We start from the raw sequence: 26,570 nt of genomic DNA, 5'->3' as shown, positions 1-26,570 counted from the left end.
TATTCCACAGTTTTTCATCTTAGCCATCCTCGGCCGAACTACCGTTGTGTAAATGTAAATCGCTGAGCGCTGGCGGCTGCAAAATGTATGAATAAAAGTTCATTTTTGCCGGAGCAAACATGCTTGTTTCGTTTCGTTCTTGTTCGTTGAGAGGAGAGGAGAACGTAACGTCTTTAATGTAGAACTTCAGCTGGGATTCACAGATGCTTTGATGTCATACTCAGGCATACGTGCATTAATAAATCCATATATACATACATACATTCGTACAAACATAGGTACATACATGCATGTATGCGTACGTACATTCATACAAACATTCATACAAACATAGGTACATACATACAAACACACATAAATAAACACTGGAACCTGAAATTGGTTTTAGCTCCCTCATAGCTTTTATCAACAAAGGGGCCACACAAATGTACATTTAATTACATACATACATACATGCATACATACATACATACATACATACATACATACATCAGTTGGTGCATCAGAACTGAGTTTTTTAGGCACACCCTTGGTCGAGGGCGATTATCAAATAAAGTTTTTTGACCAAAAGCTCTCTGAGCTTAAATTCGCCCTGGGTCGTGTTTCCTGTCTTTCGGCCCATGATGCCTTGACTATTATCCGCAATGCCCTCAGTTTGCCCAAATTGATGTACTTCCTGCGTGCATCCAAACATATTGACTCTTCTAAATTGGGCGAATTTGACGGAGCCCTGCGCACCGCCCTGTCGTCGATTTGCAATGTTCAAGTGACCGACAGTGGTTGGTCCCAGGCTCAGCTGCCGGTGCGATTTGGTGGGCTGGGGTTGCTTAGCGTGGTTCAGCTGGCTCCTGTTGTTTATAATTCTTCTGCCGCTGCCACTCTCGACCTGCAGTCTTCCCTGCTTCACCGGTTTTTTTGGTGCCACGATATTCTTCCCCCAGTGTCCGCCCCGTACGCACGTCCAAATTTTGAACGAAGAATATAAAAAAATCTTTCAAAATTTGTTGTCTTCATGCGGCGACGACTTTTCCACCGCTCGTTTGTTGGCCATGTCCAGCGTTGCCAGCTGTGGGTGGTTGAGATCGTGGCCCAACACCTCTGTGGGCACCAGGCTTGACGACGAGTCTGTGAGATTTGCCATTGGCTTCAGACTTGGCCTGGTCATTCAAAATAAATACACGTGCCGATGTGGCGCTGGGGCGGACGAGTTTGGGCATCACGGTTTGGTTTGTCGCCTGGGTGGGGGCCGTCAACTACGTCACTCAGCGCTAAACGAATACATTTGTCGGTTCTTCTCCAAGGCTTCAATCCCGGTTCTCAAGAAACCATCCGGCATTTCTGCGCATGATGGTAGGCGCCCGGACGGATGCACACTAATACCTTGGAGAGCCGGCAGATGTTTGGCGTAGGATGTTACGGTCCCTGGCACCCTTGCCGAACGATATGTAAACCTGACAAGTAAAGAATGCGGTTTGGCCGCGGCCAGGGCAGCGGACGAGAAAATGAAAAAATATGGGAACGCCCTCCCCTCGATGGAATTCTTGCCAATATGTATCGAGGTCCTCGGCCCGATGGACCCCAACACCCTTAAATTTTTTAAGGCAATATGTAAAATGATCAGCGTTAGATCAGGCGACAGCAGGGAACTGTTTTTTGCCACTAACCACATTTCGTGCTTGTTGCAGCGGTTCCTGCGTGTCTGTGTGCTTGAAAATATCCAACTGAATGCCGACATGTGCAATTAACGACAAATCAAAGTGTTAATCCATTTGTTACTTGATGTTTGACGGTTCAGTGTCACTCATCATGTTTTTGTTTTAACATACATACATACATACATACATACATACATACATACATACATACATACATACATACATACATACATACATACATACATACATACATACATACATACATACATACATACATACATACATACATACATACATACATACATACATACATACATACATACATACATACATACATACATACATACATACATACATACATACATACATACATACATACATACATACATACATACATACATACATACATACATACATACATACATACATACATACATACATACATACATACATACATAATAACAATATCGATAAATTTATACATACTTACATACAAGAATAGAAACATAAATACAAACGTGTATGTATGGATTCCTTTAAATACATACATGTATTACATACAAACACAAAAACACATTCAAGCACACGTAAAATACATATATAAACTTACAACCACATAAGTAGAACATTTGAACACCGCTGAACATCTATAGTAGCCCAAACCGCTATAGCTGATAATTAAGGTAATTAATTTCTTTTAAATGTTCTTTCTGGTAATAAAAGAAATGGCGTAAAAATTATTCTAGAGTGATTTTTTGGTGAATATAAAATAGTATTTTTAGTGTTGTGATCTCTAAATCCAAGTTTAAGTGTTTGAACTGTTTGATTAAATGTGGAAGATCAAATTTTCTGTTAAATAAAAAAAATTGAATTAAAAACTGCGCAAAAGTTCTTGCAAAAAATTGACCGAAAAAATTGTGAAATTGTAGAAAGGCATTAATTCGTTTTTGCAGCTTTCTGATGAGTTAAATTTGCTGGAAAAAATTAGTTGTCGTGATGTCATAATGCGGCACGCGAATTATCAGGCAGCCAACATAAACAAAACTTTTTTTCATTTTTCCTCTTTTTTCAAATGCAAAATATAAAAAGTTTAAAAAGTTTAACTAAAGTAATATTTTATATAATCAGAACAAATACGTATAAATGTTTTAGTCCGCATGTTTGTGTATGTGTTTGTATGTATTGCGTGTGTGTGTATGTGTGTGTGTGTATATGTGTGTGTGTCTGTGCGTGGGTTGGTATGCGTGCATGTGTTTACGGATGTGTACTTTGGAGTGAATATATGTGATACTCTGTTAAGCTTATTTGAACGAAAGTTTGAATAAAAAGTTTGAAATAAATTTACTATATAGTAATGTAACTCAGTTTCTCATGCTCTAATATCGTGATTTGATTTCATTATCATATTTGTATTGTATTCTGATTTCGACCACGTTTCTTGCATTAAGATTTTGAATTTTAGATTATATTAAAAAACATTTTCCCATCATAAAACTTTCCTAATGTTTCCAAAAATAATTTGATTTTATTTTCTAAAATTGTCGTTCCGCGAACAACTTTTTATCAGAAAGGTCACCTTGTTATTTCTTGTCTAAATGCTTCAAGTGTTTTGAGTAATTCTCTTATTGGGTTCGTCAGTTGCTGTGCTGCGTCCAGAGATGCATTTATTTAAGTGACGCCATCTCAAATTTTTTCAACAATCTATTCAAAATTTGTCTTTACATTTTTTTGTTTGTTGTGTGTGTGTGTGTATGTGTGTGTAATGTGTGTGTTTGTGTGTGTGTCTGTGCGTGGTTTGTGTGTGTGTTTGAAATATTTATAAAAGTTTTTAAAACGTATGTTAACAAATCGTAAAAAGCATCAGCGCAGATTTCACTCAAAATAATACATACAGGCAGACCCGATCCACCATATCATTCACCAACCAGCCGACTTGAGTATCAATCGTTCCAATGCATAATTCATTATTTTCTATAGAAAAAAAAAGAGTTGAAACAAACCTAGAGTTGAAAAAATAAAGACAGGGTCACTGGCTGCTTCTTTACGATTGGCTCTGAGCCGACCTCCACTATTTACGATGGTTTCATATTAACCCAGTAACTTAGAAGGCCAGTAGTTGGACCAGCGGTCCGACTTTATTTACTTCTATGAAATATTTCCCCATTAATTTTTATCCATCATGTGTAAGGGTGACGTATATTACAAAGCAATATTTAATTATTTTTACAGGACAATCTATTTCCAAAACAGCTTATTAAAAACACATTACAAGAATTTTAAGTAAAAATTTTCAAATACTTCATTTTAATGTATTGTTACATCTTAGAATACCATTTATTATTTAAAAATTCTTTAATACTTTAAGCTGCAATTTAATCAAAAGATGACAATGACGCAAGCAATCATAAGTATTACTTAATGGATGGATCCAAATTCGATTATATACACATGCAATCAATCAAAGAAACATTTGTATCTGCACTACTTTCCCATGAATTCAATACAATGGAGTGAACTGTAATTAAAACGCAGTGGTAGCGTTGCGTCGTAAGCTGCGTCTGTCTGCGCGTGTGTTTGTGTGTCTGTCTGGGTCTGCTTGCCTGTCTGTTTGTCTCTGTCTGTCTACGAATCAAACTTATTGCTTTCGTTCGGGCGTTTCTAAAATATTCTCATATAAAAATTAATCGTTTTACGTGCAATAAGTTTATGTTCGCTGTAATCAATCTTCAACTTAAATTTATTGGTTGAAATTATTGAAATAACTACATATTCTAACGTGGAAACCAAATTTGATAGAATTAACGATTATTTATTTTAAATCACTAGCTCAATTCCTAACTGCGAAATTTAGTTTTTTCACAGAATATCTTTAGAGTGCTCATAACATTCGACTTATTCGCCATGTCAAAGAACAGTCCAAATTTGAACCTTTAAATAAAAGTCATTTCAAAAGTTGGCATACCACAACAATGAAATCGCATAACTGGTTAAATAAATTTTTAAAGTGTTTGAAGAAATTGAGACCAAAGAATGCAAAGAGAAGTTAGTTTTTATTTTTCAGCACACGACCTTCCATCAAGCTTCTCATATAACATCCTGCGGAGAACTCGCGAACGCGTGAATTTATAGTGGCCACAATGTGGTTGCTATGTTGTCTAGAAAATTTTATGTAAAAAAGTTTCTGTGAAGATTATGCCAACTGAGTTACTAATAAATCGAAATCAATAAAAAAAACTTGAGCAGCATAAACACATTTGTGGATAGATTTTATTTTATTCTCATAATAAGCATTGCCTTATTTGACGGGTTTACATTAGATTACACCGGTCAATTTTTAACAAACGTGAAATGCTTAACAACGATTGAGTTAACTTTTAATTTTTGATCGTTGGAGTTATAATGCTTTTTAATATAACTTAATATATTTGTAAATTTGCAAACATTACTGAAAAAAATCTAGATCAATTTAACGGCCAAGTTTGTTTCCTCATGTACTCACACCTCTGTCAATTCTGTCACACGATTCAAACGCAAATAAATAAATAATTCTTGCAAGCCTACAAAAAAACTCAAACTCACTGGATATGCAATACTTTTTGTTCATGGTGGACTTGATAACGAGGTGTTTGAATGTTTCAATCATTTTAAAGACACACACATTTGTTCATTCTTCTCACATCAGCACCCAGCTGCCCTGCCACACACACACACACACACACACACACACACACACACACACACACACACACACTGACCACCAACTGACCTTCGTTGATATCTATCTTTTTTACACTTTCCACGTCTGAACTCTCAATGATTTATTTGCTACAAACGTCGAACTGGTATTTATAGCGTGTGATTCACCGCAATTTTAATGTAACACCTTGCGAGTCTAACTCATTTATCAAAGCGCATTTTATCATCACGAGTTTTTTCACCAAAAGTCAAAAGTTTAGTTTGTAAAAACGTTTACGTTTTGTATTTTGTCAAAGATTAATTTCCCATTGGCATGCTTCATAACCAAACATTTTATTGGCGCATCATCCTTCAATAATATGATTGCACATTTTAAAAATTTTTTATTAGATTCATACAATTTTGTTCTTGCGATACATTACAATTACCAGAATTTTTTCGGTTTAAAATTTTTCAAAGAGAACAATTATTTTTTATAGGATTTTTTCCATTTAATTTATATTTTGTTTACGATGACATATTGTTTTAATCAGCTGTTTAATGAAGCCCATGGTCGCGAAGCAGTTGATTCCCACAAAAAAATCATTCGAGCAATGAATGTCCGTCCATAGTAAGAGCAAAGATGCATGCACAACAGCCATCTATACTCAACATTTATTCGTCTGATAAATTTTTCAGTAATAAAAACAGCGCCTTATTCGGTGGCTTATTTGAAGTACATTTGAATAATTTCAATGCTCAAGCGTGTTGCGTCCTTTAGGTATCTAATTACTTTATACACATTACGTCGGTATGTGCCCAACGACTTGACTTGCAAAAAATTTGACTTTGGTATTTATTTTTCGGTATGCAAAAAATAAAGCAAGAAAAAAAGAAAGAAAACTGTGCAGGCAAGTATGTAAGAAATAAATTAATCAGACAGCTGCGTTGTGGAAGTTTTTTTGGACACAAGTTTCCATATTTTTTTTAAATTCCAAAAATATTTTTGAATGGTAAGGAACTCGAAAATTCCGTCATTATTCTTACAAACGAGTTCGTTAGGCAAAGATGACGCAATTAAATTTTTGAAAAATGGTACAATTTGACTGAAAATATGACAAAACTTTAGTTCGCAAAAAGTTAATGCAAGTTTTTACGTAAAGACATTTGTTTGCACCGCCGGTAGGTACTTTTTACGGAAAAATAGCAAACATCAATTCAGCGTTATTGAGCCGCTAGCTGCAAGTAATGTTACCCCACGAACTCTGAGAAAATGTATTTATTCATTAGGTATAAATAACATATCGAAATGCAGGAGGAGGATGCATGGTTGTTGAACAGTCAGACGATGTTGATCACTTAATCCTCCATTATTCAAATGTAGCCATACACAAATGCCTGTAGTAACATTAATGCTATTTCAACAAGCAGACACGTCTGAGACATACTTGTTCGTTTTCCTCTTATATGCCTAACTGGTGCGACACACATTAGGGAAAGAATGTGTGTGATTAAACTCAATAGAAAGCAGAATACACAAACTTTTAAAAATTATTTAGTTTCTACGAACTTGACAACATTCTGATCAATTTATCTGACACGTTTTCACGCCTAGTGAGGCAATAAACAATTGAATTAAAATTGACCGTTCATTTTACGACACTTGAACGTTTCAAGGCGCTATTTAAATTGTGCGATTTGATTATGGACCCTGTTTATTATTTTTACTATTATTTTTTATAAAAGTAACAACAGAAAACCAAAGGCACAAGTACATTCTCAACGATAAATTGCATCTCTTTCTAAGAATCTGTCAAACTCCATAGACCATGAAGCACATGTGATTCATTGTTTGGCGCGGAAGTGAATGATTCCAATGAACTCAGAAACCACTGGAACAGATTGATGTCTTCAAGTAAAACCCTCCATAAACAAAAATTTCATCATGTTCAAAATATTTTTCCCGAAAATTAGCAAATAAGTAAAATGTTTCAAGTTATAATATCGGGGTTATTTATCGCTAATGTCAAAAAATGGACATTTAAAAAACATTAAAACATTATAAAATACTGAATGCTTCTACATCTTGGTTTGTCTAGCTCATGACAACGAAGACGACGCGACACGAAAGGACTAAACTTGATCATTCAAATTTAAAAACGCGTAAAAAGTTTTTAAATAAAAAAAATTAATTTTAAATGACATTTAACAAAAGTTAATATAAAGCGGGCGAACCGTTAACTCTATCGAAAAAATCATCAAGGCCTAATAAGCAAAATAGTTTTTATTAAAAATGCTCAAAAATAAATAATTTTAAATACGAAAAACGCAAGAAACGCTAGGAAAACATGAAAGAGCTACGATGACTTTTTTGTAGACAGCATATTGGGCACGCAACCTGAAAAACGAAAAAAATTTTTTTTTCATACAGTTATTAAAAAAAAAAAAAAAATGAAAAAATAAAAATTTAGAGCTGTCTCAACTCAACAAACAACTATCACAGCCTATCAAATAAAATCAAATAATAATTCATTAAAATCTCAGATTCAACAAAGAATAAATAACTCATCAGTAAGTAATTAATTATTTAATGGAGAGCCAAACTAACGAGATCGTCGTAGAGGACGCAGTGTGTGTGGAAAGCATGTCGACACTGGAAGATGACTAACTCGTCGTTTCTATCTTCTGCAATCAAATGTTTCAAGCAGGAAAGCGTTAACAATAAGAAAGGAATATTTTCGCATATTTTGTGGTTGAGCTTAATCAGAATAAACATATACGTAGGCTGACTGATTTTTGGTAGGACGTGTGTAACTAAAAGATCGTGTGGAGATAATATGTTAAAATGTTTGTGTCTCAAGTCAGAACAACAGCAAAAAAAAACAAAAAAAAAATTGCGAAAAAAACCCAAATTGATACCTGAGTTTTGTAGAAGTTTTTTTGAACAGTTAGAACATACGATATAACCTGACGAAAAAAATAAAAAATAAAATTAACATTCACAAAATTAATAATCTGTTGATGAATACGTGACTCAGATCAATATAACTTACGGCTGGGTGTGATTTATGAAGATCGCAAATTCATCAGATATCTACCTAATAAATTTTCTTTAATTCCATTGAAACTTTTGAGACTTCACAACTAGCCAGTTATATGCATCCGTTAGTTAATAAACTTGTTCGCATATATTCAAACTACCAAACGAAGTAAAGTATTAGCGATCGGAAATTCTAAAAAATCCTAACTTTTCAGTTTTCAAAACGTAAAAAATGATGAAAAAGAACACAGAAGCAAATGAACCAACTATCCATCCATCCAACCATCCAACCAACCAACCGTCAATCCTGGTCGCAAGTGATTGCAGGGTGTGCCAGAGTTTGAACATTTCAATGCAATCTGTGTTCAACAAATTACCACATGTCTTTTGCAGAGATATCTGCTCGTGATACAGTCACGTACATCTTTCATTAGTTGTAAGTAGATCATTATTAATTACTCACTTCATTATTTAATAAACAATTCTCTACTGTTAATTAACATTTGATAATTATTTGAAGTCAAAAATAAAACTCGTTGCATAAAATTTTAACCAAACAGTTTTAAAAAGCAGCATAGGCAGCCTGTAAACAAAAAATGCACGAGTCAAATACGGAGCCACAGAGACGACCACTGACCACGCACGACAACTGCAGCAGCTGACATAACTGACCTGCAGGCTGCAATCATGCAAGATGGTGACCAGGGAGTCCCTTAGTCCGGGTATCTCCATGCGGTTCTTTATCCGACTGATGAGTGACACTGGATCGATGTGGCCGCCAACGTTATTCAACAGGACACTTATGTACTCTGTACGTCATACAACAACATCAACTCTGATGAATACCATCAACTTACGTAACTATTCATCATTTCTTATTAATTATTTTTTTATTATCTTTCTATTTATTTTATAATAATTAATCATTTATTCGGTTATTTTTGTTTGATTATTTATTTTTAATCTTCTAAATTGACATTTCATTTAATTATTTTATGAGGTCTTTGAATGCATTGTCGATGCCAACTTCCATTTGCGTTATTTTCCATTTTTACAATTTAAATATTTTTAATATATTAATTACTTGCATAGTACATCAATTTCTAAGCTTATTAGGATTGGATTTTTTAATAAATAAATTTGTATAGAAATAATAATCACAATAATGAAGATTATTTAAAAAAATAAAATATTTCAATAAAAACTAAATGAGAAAATGAGAAAAGAGAATAAATAGATAGAAGAGAAAAGAAAACGAAGGAGAAGAGAAGGAAAAAGAGAGAGAGGGAGAGAGAGAGGAAGAAAGAGAAATAAATTCACCCACCTGGTTTGTCAATGGCGTAGTTGATGAGATCTTGCCAGAGCTCCTTATCAAGGTGCTGCATGCAGAAGTCGATGGCCTCTTTCACGCTCTGTCCTCTCTTCAGCGTCAGTTGGAGGGCTTCTTTCGTATTTCCCATCCTATCTGAAGATGCACGTATTATTATAATATAATTGAAAGAAACTAAATTGAAAAAACTGAAATTGAAAAAAATGATTCCTCATTCTATCACGAATAATTTAAACAAAACAACGATATGGACGTTATTAAATGATTGCCATTTAAGAGTGGAGAAACAGGCAGCCAACCAACCAAGTAGGAAGACCATCTCAGGCACGAGATCCTTAGCTCTGCAAATTTCCAAACTCTCGGACAGTGTTATGTAGGAGCTGCTCTTCAGGAAGTGCATAAGTTTTGACCTGTCAAACTCTGCATACAACTCTACTTGCATCTGGTGATACTCCTTGCCAATGTGCTGGTCCTTCAGGAACAACTGGGAGAGGTACTGCGAGATGGAGGTTGTGCGATTGTGTGCGTGTGCGTATGTGTGTGTTGTTTGATTTTTGTGTATGTAGATGTGTTAAAAATTAATGAGCATTCATCAGGTGGTCAAAGAGTGAACTTAGATGTACAAGGTGAAATCTTCAAGTTTTGGATAAATGATACTGAAAATTCATGTCGCAAAGAATAAAATTTCCAGCTGTAAATGACTGGAAATGAATATGAATGAAGAGTAAACTGTAAATCGAAACTAACGGAATGTAAAAATTTTGGTTGGGACTTCAACTGTGAAACAACTGTCTTCATCTGTTTTTGTTCAAATGGGAATGGAGATTTATGTCATATAACAATTTTAAATGACATTGAGTCATTGGGTCGGACAATGAAAAATTCCAAAAAAAAAAACTTCCAACATCCGAACCGGTATTTTGTCGAGGTTGTTGATGAGCATGTTGACTGTTGTGTCCGGGTCAAAGTTCATGATGGTGATCACGTGACAGCTGACCTCGTTGTACAGGTTGTGCTTGAATATGAGATCGAATATGTCCTTGTGCCCCAATCTAAAATGACGTTTGTTAGTAATAATAGCAACAACAACAACAACAATAATAATAATAATAACAATTTAATCATAATTTTCTATTATGATGTTGTAATTTAAAAAACACTTCATTCATAATTTTAAAGTAAAACATGTATGATAAAAGCTTTAAAAGGTGATAACAAATAATCCAAGAAATGAAATATGAGGACGAGATGGCGATAGTGATGACAGCAGATGATTATGACGCTGATATACAGCGGAACCTCACTTGATGAAAATATACAAGGCTTTCTCATATTTGCCGTCCAGGGTGTAACTGCAAATTGGATTTAAAGAGTATTCGTATTAATATCTTTACATCAGTCATTAATATTGTAACAGCCACAACAACCGCAGTTACAAATTAGAGGAACCAACTTACATTACGTTCTTCAACATCACTAACTGAACATTTCAGAATCCAATTAACTCCAGGCAGCAAACAAAGCAAATAATTTTTTTTTAATTTACTTTCTCAATTTTTTCCAAATTATCAACAAAAAAAACAAACAGCACATGAAAATACACGTGAATCAACGCATCACACACACAGAAATATCTTTGCATTCAAATCCAGTCACTGAAACATCAGTGCCAGGCAACTTAACGGTTACACCATCCCGACAACCATAATCACCAATCAAATCCACATACAGATATCCAAGTGATTCGAGCAGCATGGTGTTGTTCCTGTCAACTTCAAGCTCGTCCATAACCATGTGCACGATCATCTCCACCGTGTATACGTCGCTTGGCCACCTTTTTATTAGATCCAGGAGCATGGTCTTTTGTGATTGGTTGTCAGTGTCGTTGTTGCGTGGTGATTGGTTACCATTGTTTTTGTTGCATCGTGTCGTGATTGGTTAGCAGTGTTTTAGTTGAGTTATGATTGGTTACAAATGTCATTATTGGTTGCCAGAAATGTTGAATTTAAAAGAATAGGATAGAAAGAATTGAATATATGCTAATAAAATGAGGTAATAAAATTGTTTTGTGGTTATTTGTTGTGACAGTATTGAAAACATTTATACGGAAAAGATTCGAATTGAAAAAATTCAGAAACTTAGCTCAATAACAGTCAAATTTTTATTTGTGAATTACAAAAATATTACATGAAATGTGATTAAATGAAAAAATTTTAGCATGAAGTTTGAAAAAGTTGTAATTAATCCTGAGCAATAAAAATCATTATTTATAAATAATAAATAAAAATTACAGATCGATAGTTATCTAGAATAAATTTTCAAGCAATCATCAAAAAATGAAAGAAATGAATGAAAAAATAACCAACATCATTTTTGTTCTGGATGAACTCGTAGAGTACCATGTCGTAGATGTCCCTATCTAAAGTGGGACTCTCTGTGGGGATGAAGGGAGCCAATGCCTGCATTCCATTTTGGTGAATCAAAAATTGTTAATAATAAATGTAATAAAAAAACTAAATTATATGATCATAGATTTCAAATTAATTAATTTAATTCAATAATAAAAAACAATTCTATTTTTAGTACACAGCTGGCAAATTGTTAAATTGTTTAACTCAAACCGATCAACTTGACCTACTGCATCACCAACCTCACAATATCACCAACAATATTACAACATCACCATCAATATTACAACATCACCATCAACACTACAACATCACCATCAACACTACAACATCACCAACAACAATAAAAACTCGTCAGCTTTACAGTTCACAAGCGATAAAACAATTGAAGCGCAGAATAAAGAAACAAATAACAAAGCAATAATAAACTGATGATTTTATTTTAATCTGACACGAACAACAATAACATAAAAACATACAACAACATAAAAAAAACAAACAACAACAAACAACATGAAAACACAAAACTATAAAAAAAAACGGAGAACAAAAACTAACAGCCAGTTGATTAAATTGTTTGAACCTAATGACATTGGTCTCCCATAACTCCTTGTTCCTGCCAAGAATCCTGCTGCACAGCTCAGCTGCCTCCTTGTACTTCTCATCTTCGAGTAGACTGTTGAACCAGTGGAACCCAACATCCTGGTCAGGTGGTGTGGTTAATACATGAAATCAAAATTGTATCAACTTTCAAACTAATTTGTTAATTAGAACGAACATACGAACAAACGAACGAACAAACGAAAGAAAGAAAGAATGAATGAATGAATGAATGAATGAATGAATGAATGAATGAATGAATGAATGAATGAATGAATGAATGAATGAATGAATGAATGAATGAATGAATGAATGAGTGAATGAATGAATGAATGAATGAATGAATGAATGAACGAATGAATGAATTAATGAATGAATTAATGAATTAATTAATTAATTAATTAATTAATTTATGATAGAAACTGAAAAACAAACGGATGAATGAATAGATGCATGAAGGAATAAAATAGTTCATAGATAGAGTTTTTAATCTTTGATTACTTGCGTTGTGATTCTCTTAAGCATCTTTACATTTTTCAAAGCGAATTCCAGCGCTTCCTGATATGTTATTGAAATGAAAAACACTTGAAATAACATTATGAAGACCATGACTGATAAATCCTCAAATTATCATCATCATAGAAACCATTCTAGACTCATAAACACCATCAGTCACTCAGCTTATCATTCATATTATCACCACCATCAAGAATACCAGATTCATCACCATTTTTGACCACAATTATCATCATCATCATCGTCATTTCACTTTCGTCATCACTCTCATCATCATCATCATCATTATCCTCATCATCACCATCACCTTCACTATCATCACCATCTTCATCATCATCATCATTAGCACCATCCTCATCATTATCATCATCATGATTACCTGGAAGGCTTCATGTTCGATGAGCCAGTCGATGTGATCATCTTCATCTCTCTGCCTGGCCACCACTACGTCCTTAGGACTGACGATGAACAGCATGCACTCATCCACGTTGCACTCTGCGTCGTTGTGGATGCACTCCCATTATCCCATTATTATAATCATCCATCATCAGTGCTATTACCATCACTATCATTATCCCATTATCATCATTCATCATCAGTGCAATCATCACTATCATTATCCCATCATCATCACTATAACATTACTAGACCTGTAATTATGTCTCATTGTTGGTAATGATAATATTAGTCTGTTGTATTGCTATATCGTCAATAATAATAATAACAATAATTTTTTATTAAAAAGGTTAAAGGTCATACACTCTTATTGCACCCGAGAAACGTACGACGACAAAAACAGAGTAGTACGTAAATACGCGCCGCGAAAAGCAAGCATCATATGCATTGCATATAATAGGATAGGATCTCTCTGCAATCAAACCAGGCCACAGCAAGCAAAGCAGTATCAGGCGTCGTAAACTATTACGCCATCGGGTCACCCCCCATTACATTATTAATACAACGGCTTACATACCGAGATGATAGTCGACACACTTGTAGGACTGGAAGCCCTTGATGGAGAGGGCATCATTGGAGACCTCCTCACCCGTCTGCGAATCAATTACTCTTATGTGCGGTCGGCATGGGGCGTACTCATCTGTGGCGGCCTTACAATTATGTTATAATTCTCAGAAATTGAAATTTAGACATATATAGTGAATGACATGATCAAACGAAATGAAATCAGTAATTGAAGTATAGACACATATAGTAAACAACATGATCAAACGAAACGTAATCAGTAATTGAAATATAGGCACATATAGAAAACAACATGATAAAACAAAAAAGGTAAAAAAAATAACATAGGTACATCTTGGTGGCTGTCCTGCTCTGCATATGAAAGTACGATGAAGTTTTTGTTGTGTGGGCAGATGCCTGCTATCACAAAGTCCATCATCTTCACTGCGACTGTTGTTCGCGATTGCAAACATAAGGTTTAGACTTTATGTCTCAATTTTTTACACTTTAATCTAAATATAACGCAGAAAGATATCCTCAATCTAAAGTTAGACTATAATAATATATTTAAAAAAAATTATATAAAACCAAATGCAGATAACAAAAAATGGTCTAACTAATTTCCATGTATCTGGTCGGTGGTTCTTTATCATCCTTCGTTGTTACTGGTTCTTTAACCAAACAGACCTTAGCACAGGGTTGATAACATTTTTTTGACACACTCATCCCAATCAATTATAATAAAAATGTGAATTTATATATATGTATGTGGCATAGGCATAAATAAATAAATATATATATATATATAATAATAATAATAATAATAATAATGTCATTTTATATAGCGCCATGGCAAACGACTGAGGCGCATTATCATTATTACAACAAATACACAGTGCATAAATACATGTGTATCAACGCATCACACTTTTGCATGTGATAGGCGGGGATCTTTTTGCATTCGAACCCGGACACTGCATCAACAATGCCAAAACATCACACTTTTGCATGTGATAGGCGGGGATCTTTTTGCATTCGAACCCGGACACTGCATCAACAATGCCAGGCACCTTAGCCATTACATCATTATAGATATATATATATTTATGTATTTATTTATATACAAGTTATATATATAAGTTCAATTTGTAGAAAGCCTATTACAGTCTCATCTCACAGTTCATATTTCTGTTTAATTTCCCAATGTCATGCATTAAAAATGTCAATATATTTTTGTGTCATAAAAAGAATAGAGAGAATAATAGCAAAAATAGAAACCTGTATGACATTATTCCAGCCAATGATCAATGTGACGTCATCCTTCCAGTTCAAGATGCACTTGTTCTTCGTCATGGACAAACTGCTCAGAGATGCAGAACTGTTCTGGCTGCTGTTTACAATGTAACTTCATGGTCAAAAATAAATTTTTTCGTTAAATTAATTACTCCCAAAAGATATCAGATCATTATTTAAAATCTTAAGCATACAGCACAAGGTTCTAGAAATATCATTTCATTATCCAAAGATTAGCATACTAACATGCTATTGTGCAGAAATCCTATTTATATTTAACTGTACTTGGATGTTAGAATCAAGAACATTTAATAAATGTAGTACTTAATAAATGTGGTTGGTGTTAGCCCCTTGCAGTTATTGCATTTAAAGTAAATACCATTTGAACGCTTTAATAAAATAAGCTTCTAATTATTCCAATATGCTCCTAACTTATGATGCGTGCTTTATAGCGTCAGCATTCATTACTCTTAATCATATTGAGAAATAACCTCCCAACAAAACTCCAATGAATAAGTAGAACAAAAAAACAAACATTAATTATTATTTTGAAGAATCAAGAACTTGAAAAAAATAAATTTACATAAAACAGACGAACATCAAAAAAATATTAAACCAGATGAACAACCACGACAACAGCAACAGTGATGAAACAACACAGACAGACAGACAGGAACAAACCCAGGTTGAATGTGACGTGGTATCTTACTGATACGTTTCCTAACTGACATGTCATACACATTCACTCCCTTGTTTTTAAATTGAAAATTAAATCGTTATACTGGATGAAGTAATTTTGCAAATAGTAATAATGTGAATGAAACAGCAATAACAACTGTTACAAAAAACTAAAACAGTTTTTTTTTGATCAACTAAATGAAGTTGTAGGCAACAGTTTGCAAATTCTCATCAAAAATAGAAATGATTTAATTGAAGTTGTATTTCTCCAGACTAAATAACCCTACAGCAACTTATGAGGCACAAATCATGATAGCAATAGCAACCAAGAAGTAACAACTTCCTAAAAAACCTAAGAAATCATAGCTGACCTGCTGGAAAGACCAAGCGACAAGTGAAGACCTCCACTTGATGTTTTGAATGCTGGACTCCCCCTGGTGCAGAATGTAGGTCTTCATGCGATTCAAAAAGCTCTTCTCATACAAGATCAACTGTCATATGTTTCATGCACCACATACAATCTCTTTTTCCATTTATTTGTTTGATTTTTAGCCAACAAAAATGTTCAAACATATGTACATACACACATTCATTTCTCATGACTTTATAAAATGATTCTTTCAACAATATAGGAACCCTGATTCACTTTTCAACCAGTTATTATCCTTTATGCTTTCTTTTTTTCAGCACTTCTTACTTCAATCCAAAAACTTATTAACTTTATAAGTATAAATAGCTTTGCTGCTACCCACATTGAATAACACAACCAAAATTGATCCAACTTGATAAACCAGAAAGACAAGTAAAAAAATTACAACTACCTTGTTGTCGCCAGCTATGAAATGCTTGTTACTCTTATTCTTGCTGAAGTTTGGGTCGATGGCAACTGATTTGATTGGACGGTTCAAGTTCACTACTTGGTTATTTTCAGATGTGTATAAACCATTCAAAATAACCTATTATATATGAATGTGTTGGTGTGTGTGTGTGTGTGTGTGTGTGCGTGTGTAAGTGTGTGCGTAAGTGTGGTGTGTGTCTGTATTAGTAAGTAAGCCATTTAAAATAACATGTGTGAACATAAGAGTGCATATTTTTTATTGAAATGTGTTAATTTGCTATACTAACTGGAAAATTTAACAAATTTTTTAAACTAATAGACTATCAATGTTCCTCCAGAATGAAACCACAAATCTTTTATCAAATGATAATATAACGGCATTGGAAAAATTGCAATGAAGCAATTTTAAAATGTAACTGGCATGCTGCCTATAATTATGACTTTGCTATTTCAATTTTAATCTAAACAATTTTTTATTGTGAGTTGAACAAGCCAAAAAATTTTGTAATAAAAAATATTAGAAACAATGAAGAAAAAATTAAAGCAGGATGAAAAAGTGAAATCACTGACCTTGCCATCATCAGAGCAGCTAACAATGTAGTCACCAGAAGCATCTATGCTCATCTGATTCACTGTTGTTGAATGCTGGAAAAATCATTCCATAAATTTGACTCTCTCAGAATACAAAATTAATATCTAAGAAGTGTTTGTATAAATGAAGCAAAGTGAAACTCTAATTTAAAGTTTAATCCAAAAGTGAAATAGAAATACTCATAAAACTACCATTATCAATTTGTGCTTCTGCTCAATAACATTGCCAACATGGTCCATAATATAGATGCTTCCCCAGTGTGTGCCCACTGCTAGGAACTGTCAATCAAAGTGCCACTCAATGTTTGAACGATGTTACAAATGAAATTAAGTGTCTGTATATAACAAATTGCTAATGGCCAGCCTATTGCAATAGGAATAGAAAAGAATAAACAATAGCCATTTAATTTAGCATAAACAGTGTGTAGGCAGGGATAAGGAGATGCAGCAGTATGTTATATGTTCCATGTTTTTATCTCTTTATCGGTGAAATTTATATTTTTTTGTAAAATAAACTTTAAAATATAAAATTTTAATATAAAATCATAAAAAAAATAAGTAATAAAAATCTTATGTGGAACTATCAGCATAGATAACTTGAGAGAATTACATACTCTTATTAATTTATATAATAATACTACAACACATACTGTTTGTTATATAAATATGTATATTATATACTCCAAATTGTTAAGCAAATGTTTTCATGAAAGCACATGTACTTTAGAATGAACTGCCAGACAAGAAACCGAATCCCGATTGACAATTGATGACAATCCATTTCCCATACGTTCATATTTTAAACGAGGTTCTACCTAATATTTCAACAAGTAAATATTATAATTAAATTATAATTTATATGAAAGAACACACACAAACACAACCTGTAATCATTAACAATACAAAACAGGTTTTATTATTAAAAAATAGAAACATTTCAAATTTTACACAATTTTTTTACTCTAATCATAAAACACATGTGACGCCATATATAATGTTATTTTTCTTCTTAATTATTTATAAAAATTATTATACAAAAATATAAATAAAATAAATATCATATAAGACATGTCATACGTATTATATTATATATATAATAAATAGTAATATTATTTCATTTATTTTTATAACAACCTCATCCTCCATAAGTTGCAGTCTAATAATTTCTCTTTCCTTAGATTTTTTGAATTTTTATATTTATTAGATTTTTTATCTTCTAACTAAATTAACTTTTTTAATAAATAGACTTCTTTATTTTATAATATAAATATTTTTATATTTATTTTTTTGAATTTTTATATTTATTAGATTTTTTTATCTTCTAACTAAATTAACTTTTTTAATAAATAGACTTCTTTATTTTATAATATAAAATATAAAATTTATATTATAGATTTTAATTTAATTTTTATTTATGTACAACTCAAGCAGTCTTCATAGCTTGCTCAGATAGCCTTAGAGTCTAAACTCTAAAAAGCCTTAGATTTGGTTAGTGTTAGTCTAGTAATGAATATATATATTAATTTATTAAAATTAAGTCTTAGTAGTCTTGTGATTTCATTCATTTACTATTCATCAGCCCAAAAGTGAGTTCAAATTATGAAAACAATTAGCATTCAGATAATACTCTAATTAATTAAAAAATTAGTTGGTAATTAATATAATTCATCTACTTGAAAACGCCTTTTCAAGTATAATTTTTGTAATAGAAAAGTAAAATGAAAAAAAAACAAGAATAACTAAAAGTGAACATTTGCAAAGACATAAAAGTAATTTGTAGCAAAATACGGAAATCATAATATGGAATTCCAAGTATATGGGTATTCACATAACTTATAATAATGTTATTATAATTCATAAAAATTTTTAAAAACTAAATCTGATGATGCTTACTCGACTTATTGCAGTCCTTTACCTTTCTCTATTGGCTAAACACTTGAAAGCCAATTATATACTAAGTATACGGACAGTACTTTCAAACCATAAACTTTTACAAACATAGGAATTAAATATCCACCAATGCGGGTTACAAATAGAATATGTTAATATGTATTTTCTGAAAAAAAATGAACACACTAATTGAAGAAGCCAAACACAATTTGTTGTCCGGTAATCTTCAGCTCACATGAAAAATTGATGAAAAATCTAATATTACCCATACCAACGCCCTCTCCCTAACAACAAATCAATTCTGCACCAACGCAGACTTCCTAACAGCAGACCCATTCTGCTCCAAAGCAGTTTTCCCAACAAAAGATACATCCTGCACTAACGCTGATTTCCAAGTTACACCAACGCAGTTTCGTTAACAACACAACATACTAATCAATCTAACCACGGATATAACCATGAATCCAACGTCAATTTTGCTTTAAATTTACATTGATCACAATCACTAAATATATATGTCCAAAAATCAAATGTCATAATTAACGGGTTTTAAATAACTATTAATGACTGTCATTAATAAAATTTGCGTAATATAAATTTTCAAAAATTATCAAATCTATAAGATGAAGTGATATTGCGATAGAAATTGCTGAAGTGCCGAATTATTAAATTCACATGAAACTTCCTTTCTTCGATTACTCTGCTGCCTACATTTCTCTTATCATTATAATATAAATTATTATTATTTATTTATTGTATTATAATTACTATTGTTGTTGAGTACCTTGAGTACTTTGAGTACCTTCCTCTTCAAATTTTTTCTCAATTTCCTTTAATAGTTATTACGTAGAATTGGCGTCTTATTTTTGGCTCCTAATTTGCTGATTGAAATTTTTTACATTCTTTCTTTCAATAGTTTAGAATTTTATCATCCAAATCTATAAAAGATTTCAACATTACAAGGTTCAAGGTCGGCAGAGCTGTTGACTTTCAACACATCATGTAATTGCACATCATGTCATTTTGTCACATCAAATAGTTACTCTTTATCACTACACACACTTTTTTCTATCTCTCTTTTTCTTTCTCTTTTAAAATATACATGTTGGATAAACATATGCATATGCATCAATATATGATAGAGAAACACACCTATGGAACTGTTTTACAGAAGCTGATTGGACATTAATGAAATTTGATTTGATAGAAATTGCGCGTTTTAAATTTATTTATTAAAAAAGAATTATTAAAATAGCTTAGTTTAGTTTATTATATTAGCAGAATCATAAAACAGATTTCATTGAACTGTTTAAGGCTATTTAAAATTCTGTAAAATTTATCATTGACCCTGACGCTACGTTGCACGCACATCACTTCTCAATGAGCTTTTAAAGGGAAAGTAAAGGTTAACTCACGACACGAAGTTTATCAGGTGCCTGTTTTTTTTAAACTCAACCCGTCCGGGTCGCGGACTTGATTGATTGATTATTTTACGGAATTATTATTTGGTTAAATTTGATTCGATCCAAATATGGAAGACCTATTGAAGTCGTATGTATTAAGTCAGGAAACGTACTATCAGATCAGAGATACAATATCACAAGAATTATCATTGGGGTTATCCAAGAGTTGTGAGAGGTCATCTATAAAAATGTTGATTTCCTACGTCCAGAACTTGCCGACAGGGCGAGGTAGGTGCTGCTTTGCATGTTTTGTTGGTGTAGTTTTGTTGTTATTTGGTATCTGTTACTGTCAGTGACATGTCATTGCTGAATCTTGAGTGACACCTGACTTAACAACACATGGTTGTAGGTAGTAGGTGTTTGTAGAAGTTTGCATGTGGAATTGTGTTGTGATTGATCCATTAAAAAAGTGAAATTAATTAAAATCAAATTATACAAATGGGTATACTTATACTATACACATGATCTCTAATATTTATATTAGAGATCATGTGTATAGTATAAGTATACCCATTTGATTTTAATTAATTTCACTTTTTTAATGGATCAATCACTTTTTAATATTAATTCTATCTTGTGTAGAGTTGCATCATTTTACCGTTTCTTTTTTTTAAATAAAGAGAGTTTTTAACACTTGCATATAATTTTTTAGTTTTTCAGAAAAATTTTCAATATGGTGAAACTTTTATTTATAGTCATATTATACTAAATTAATTTAAAAACTACATTTAACAGAAATAGGAGAATTCTTAGCACTTGATCTTGGGGGATCGAACTTTCGCGTGTTGCTCATTCATTTAAATGGATCACCAAGTGCTTTTAGAATGGAAAGTAAAATTTATCCATTGACTGACAGCATCAAAGCTAGTGTGGCTGTGGAGGTTGCTACCATTTTCTGAATTACATGTTTCAATTTTTCATTTAAGTTGATACAATTATTTTAAAAAACTTCATTAATTAATTAGTAGAAGCTGTTATTAATTTCATAAATATTGATATATATATTTTTACCGTGTTTTTCCATAAATGATCTTATTCTACTTTTTGAAAATAATTCATTTTAATACAGAGTTTTGCCATTAAATTAAATATATGTAATTTATTTCAACAGCTGTTTGATTACATAGTCGACTGTGTAGATGATTTCTTGAAAACTGTAAAAATCAGTCACTACCCTGTACCATTGGGCTTCACATTCTCATTTCCCGTCATCCAAAGTGGTCTTGCATCCGGAAGGTTAGTTCAGTGGACAAAGGAGATAACATGTGATGGTGTCGTTGGTGAAGATGTTGTCAGACTGTTGCATGAAGCAATTCAGAGGAAAAAAGTAAGTTTTTTATATTTTTTAAACATCTTTTGTATGCGTGTTAATCTGAACATTTTTTAACATTTATACATTTTAAAATATTTGTATATTTTTTTATCTTTGTTTTGTATTTTTATTGGAAGTTTTAAACTTTCTCACAAGTATTTTGTTATATTGTATTCTTTAGTTTCTTCAATCTATCAATGAATTTATAGCACAACATTTTTTTATTTTTTGCTTTATTTATTTAGTTTTTATTAAAATAAATCATAACAATTATGATATCATAAAACAAAAAATTCATAAAAAAATGTTGAATCATTATTTTTGAGGTCTGCCAAATGTTTCTATATATTGCAGACACTACAAGTAGAATGTGTAGCACTTGTTAATGACACTGTTGGTTGTTTGATGTCCTGTGCATATGAAGATATTCAGACTTACATGGCTGTTATTATTGGTTAGTTGGTTGGTTTATTGATTGGTTGACAGATGAATTGGTTGGTTGGCTGCTTGCTTTAGCTGAATGATTGGTTGATTAGTTGGTTGATGGGTTAGTTAATTGGTCGTTTTGTTTGTCAAGATGTGCTTTTTTTTATTTGGTGAACTTTGTTTTATTTGGCAGCATAAATGGCAGTTAATTATTTTGTCTTTTCGTTTAGTTTATGAAATATTTTTTTACAAGTTTTTGGTCCATACATAAATCTAACAATAACATTATTTATTTCATGATAGATAAGAAGTTATCTTATTTAATTTTGTAGGAACTGGTTCCAATGCGAGTTATGTTGAAAAAGTGAGAAACATTGAAAAGTGGCAACCTGATGCTGATGAAACATCTGACGAGGTTTGAAACATAATTTCAAGCTATATTTAAACATTCAACATCAATACAGTTGTATATACGCATATGATAATAACAAATGCTGATGAGGTTAAATTTTGAAATGCTTGATGACCACCATCAACACCATCCATCACTCCCATCAGATGATAATCAACACAGAGTGGGGTGGTCTGGGGGACAATGGGTGCATTGATTTCGCCAGAGGACCTGCTGATTACATAATTGACGATCGCTCACTTGATAAACGTCGACAAATGTATTAATGCTTTGTTATAAAATTTGCATGAATAGTCAGCTTGAAATTTTCACTTTTTTGTTTGTGTGGCTAATTATTTGTATCATGTATGTAATTCTGGTTTATGTGCATGGTTTGTCATATTTCAGAACTCTTTTAAACAATGATGATTTATAAAATTTTCATTTGTTTTCATGTGTGAGGCAGTTTTGAGAAGATGATATCAGGAAGATATCTCGGTGAAGTAGCTCGTTTAGTTTTGTTGGAGGCTGTCAAGGCCAATCTGCTCTTTCACCAGCCAGGCAGATTGGTTGAGGCTTTCACAAAGGAGTACGGATTTCTCACCAAATATCTTTCTGAAATTGAAAGGTTTTTAGTACTGGTTATTATTCCTTTTTACTGACATTGTTTTCAAAAATTCATTCAATTCATTCTAGAATTATTATTCCATAAAAAATTTTTAATCATATGCTAGGAAACATTGATATCAACGTTTAATGGTGATATTAATTTTATTTCACACGGTGATTTAATTTTCCACTTCTCATTTTTGAACATTTTCAAACGTTTCTAGTGACACAGGTAAGACTCATTCAAAGACTCGTCGCATATTAACGGAGCTAGGTGGGCTATTTATTTTTTACTCTTGCTAAAAACACAAATTTTTAGGAATGGTTTTTTTAGTTATATTTAGCTTTCAAATCAATGGAAGTTTTATTCAAAATATTTTTTATCGTCATCATCATTAGTTGTTCAAGAATAATTTAATTAATGCAAATCTTATTATTTTAACATTTTATTTATTGAATCAAACTTCACCATCACACTGTTGTGTCTGTTGTTGTTGTCAATATTAGCATCTCTCTTATCAGTACTTTTTTGCACCAGAATCCGCTTTTTTGTTATTATCTCATAAATTTAACTCTGGTGTTATTTTCAGTTATTACCATTATTCCTATTGTTATGTTTGTTGTTACTATTGTAATTGATGATAATTAACACCGGACCACCTGTTGTTGCTTGTTCACTTAGGCGTGAAAGACTTAACATATGATGAATGTTCCTTGGTGTACAAAATCTGCAGAGTCATCTCCAAAAGATCAGCCTATCTCTGTGCTGCAGGTTGGTTCACTTTTTTTTGCCGTTGTTTTGCCGTTGTGTTGTGTTTGCTTTTCAGGCATTCTCTGTACCCTTCTCTTGTCTGCGTGTTGTAATATGATTCAGCGTTTTTGATTTTAATAGTTTCTAACAGTTCACAACTGATTTGAAACAGGGATAGCAGCGGTGTTGAACAACATGAACAGACCCGAGGTTACGATCGGTGTAGATGGAAGTTTGGTCAGGTGTCATCCAACATTCCTCGACCACATGCTTCAGTTCACTAAGAAACTCATCAATCCAGGGATCAATGTCGGTATCGTTGCTCACTGTTCATTAAGTTATTAAGTTTATTTTTCGTCATTAAAGTTTTTTGTACCTTCAAACTTTCACACATTCTTGTGTTACGTGAATATATAAATTCATTTTTTACGTTTTTCATACGTTTTTCTAAACTTTTAATTGAAAGCGGTGTTGTTCAGTTATTTATACTTTTTGTTGAATTAAATAATTATCTAAATTTTTATTGATTTTTTTCTTGCGAGCAGATAAAAATGCGTTTAAGTGAAGATGGAAGCGGCAAAGGGGCTGCCCTGATTGCTGCTGTGTCCATAAGAAAGATGCATTGAGTGAATGGCGGTCCAATGAAATCGTAATGCATTCTCCATCATTTAATTGTAAATAATTTTTGTTAATTCTTTGCTATTCCTAATCTCGACTAATTTTTTGAGTTTGTTAAACTTCTGCTAATTGGAATAGTTAAATGTGTGAAATTTTTTTTATGTTTTTTGTTTTAAAAAAATATGGTTGCTTCAACTTGCTAACATTTTGCAAATTTAAACGTTGATTTCGTTTATTATGTTTATTATTGTTTTGATTTAGACATTGTTATTTAAATAAATATAAACATTGATTTTGTTGGAGTCGTATATACTCAAAATTGTCGGTGAATCCTTTAATTATTTATGGTAAAACATATTTATCATTGTATTTTTTTATTGGATGCTTTGAGTTTTCAAAAAATTCATAATATGTTTTTTCTTTTGTGATAGTTGACAGTTAGGTGATTAATTGTTCAATCTGGTTGTTTTCATATCACAGATGGTAGATAATTTTCATAAGATTGTTATAGGGTTGGTGGGACTTTAACATCTTTCAATTCTGATCTTATTGACCATAAATTAATTAGTTGAAGTTATATACACATATTTAAGTTAGATAACATTAACATCAGTCTAACTTTACTAATTGTTCGTCGATTGAATGATGGCTATACTACTAGAATAAATAGAAATATACGATTGACACTTGTCTATCTATATATGTTCATTAATTTTTTATATATGGTTATTTCAAAAATGTTTATGTATACTATATTTTTTATTTATATATATAGACTTTAGAAACGTAATTCATTTACTGTATTAAACAGCCTTAGCTCAATTGTACATATATATACATTTATTCGTTCATTGATATTTCTGCATCTTTTGATCAAATGTTAATTGATTGCGAAACGGGACAGGCCTAGTCGCTGACACCTAACTTAGATTTAGAAACTCAAATAGGAATGGGTGCTTGCAGTTGGACATACACACGCACGCACACACGCATGTATACATACATACATACATACATACACAGTTCATGTTTTAGACTCGCGCATAATTATATTGAAGTCTCTGGTCTAAATTTTGTTATATTTTAATCTTCGTATGCTGATTTTATTTTTTTAACCGATAATTTTATTATCATTATAGTTGAATTAATAGATTCTATTTTTGATTCATGTATCTTGTTTGCTGTTGATCATGAAAAAAAATGTTTAAAACGAGGCTGTTGTGAAATTATTGTACTGCCGATTTAATATTGTATTTTTAATAATAAAAATAGTAATAATATCTGGCGTGGGTTTATATTTTTGTTAGAAGTCTTCATTAAATCGTAAGAGTTTTTAATAGTAATGGATGATTTGGTCATTGTAAATTTTTGCAGTGCCTGCTATGTTAATTTATATCTAATCTCATATTAAACATACAAATTTATTATATTGTACTATTTTGAAAGTTGCGTTTAAAAAAATAATTTTCATCTTTCGTACCAAATTATGTTTAATCTTGATCACTCTATGGCCTTTATGTAATGGT

At 32.2% G+C, this 26,570-nt stretch overlaps 3 protein-coding genes across 3 annotated transcripts; 1 reads left to right on the top strand and 2 right to left on the bottom strand.

The window, feature by feature from the left end:
* Positions 1-19: 19 nt before the first annotated feature.
* Positions 20-1,669, bottom strand: HELRODRAFT_159330 (hypothetical protein; the record flags this gene model as incomplete). The annotated part of the gene is made up of 3 exons (XM_009011219.1): positions 20-206; positions 566-742; positions 1,281-1,669. 3 exons carry the CDS (start codon positions 1,667-1,669, stop codon positions 20-22), a joined length of 753 nt encoding a protein of 250 aa, XP_009009467.1.
* Positions 1,670-7,266: 5,597 nt separating this feature from the next.
* Positions 7,267-19,328, bottom strand: HELRODRAFT_105502 (hypothetical protein). Its single transcript, XM_009011218.1, has 28 exons — positions 18,967-19,328; positions 18,910-18,945; positions 18,729-18,825; positions 18,307-18,401; positions 17,777-17,863; positions 17,564-17,638; positions 16,977-17,111; positions 16,527-16,646; positions 16,149-16,226; positions 15,463-15,522; positions 14,802-14,871; positions 14,537-14,634; positions 14,198-14,330; positions 13,604-13,719; positions 13,210-13,266; positions 12,667-12,810; positions 12,067-12,159; positions 11,430-11,560; positions 11,005-11,052; positions 10,614-10,752; positions 10,448-10,498; positions 10,004-10,196; positions 9,695-9,835; positions 9,043-9,179; positions 8,670-8,769; positions 8,250-8,297; positions 7,939-8,015; positions 7,267-7,728 (listed from the first exon to the last, which is right to left on the bottom strand). Exons 4-28 carry the CDS (start codon positions 18,370-18,372, stop codon positions 7,669-7,671), a joined length of 2,457 nt encoding a protein of 818 aa, XP_009009466.1. The 5' UTR covers positions 18,373-18,401; positions 18,729-18,825; positions 18,910-18,945; positions 18,967-19,328; the 3' UTR covers positions 7,267-7,668.
* A 1,592-nt stretch (positions 19,329-20,920) lies between these two features.
* On the top strand, positions 20,921-25,052 carry HELRODRAFT_105497 (hypothetical protein; the record flags this gene model as incomplete). The annotated part of the gene is made up of 11 exons (XM_009011217.1): positions 20,921-21,165; positions 21,673-21,818; positions 22,049-22,264; positions 22,604-22,703; positions 23,008-23,090; positions 23,234-23,346; positions 23,533-23,694; positions 23,900-23,949; positions 24,358-24,447; positions 24,599-24,735; positions 24,972-25,052. The coding sequence occupies exons 1-11, from the start codon at positions 21,006-21,008 to the stop codon at positions 25,050-25,052; spliced, it is 1,338 nt and encodes a 445-aa protein (XP_009009465.1). The 5' UTR covers positions 20,921-21,005.
* Between the last annotated feature and the right edge of the window lie 1,518 nt (positions 25,053-26,570).

The sequence above is a fragment of the Helobdella robusta genome (assembly GCF_000326865.2).
Source record: "Helobdella robusta unplaced genomic scaffold HELROscaffold_1, whole genome shotgun sequence".
In the NCBI taxonomy this organism is placed as follows: Eukaryota; Metazoa; Annelida; class Clitellata; order Rhynchobdellida; family Glossiphoniidae; genus Helobdella; species Helobdella robusta.
Note: the sequence above shows the minus strand (reverse complement) of the source record. Positions and strands in the feature narration are given on the sequence as shown.

What these genes read in the sequence shown, in the direction of transcription:
- HELRODRAFT_105502 (XM_009011218.1), bottom strand. Translation starts at nt 18,372, where the DNA reads ATGGGAAATGGATTGTCATCAATTGTCAATCGGGATTCGGTTTCTTGT. An exon ending in AACAATTTAATCAACTGGCT is followed by an intron (nt 12,160 to 12,666) that starts GTTAGTTTTTGT and finishes AATGGAATGCAG; the next exon opens with GCATTGGCTCCCTTCATCCC. An exon ending in TGAGATGGTCTTCCTACTTG is followed by an intron (nt 9,836 to 10,003) that starts GTTGGTTGGCTG and finishes GTGCATCTTCAG; the next exon opens with ATAGGATGGGAAATACGAAA.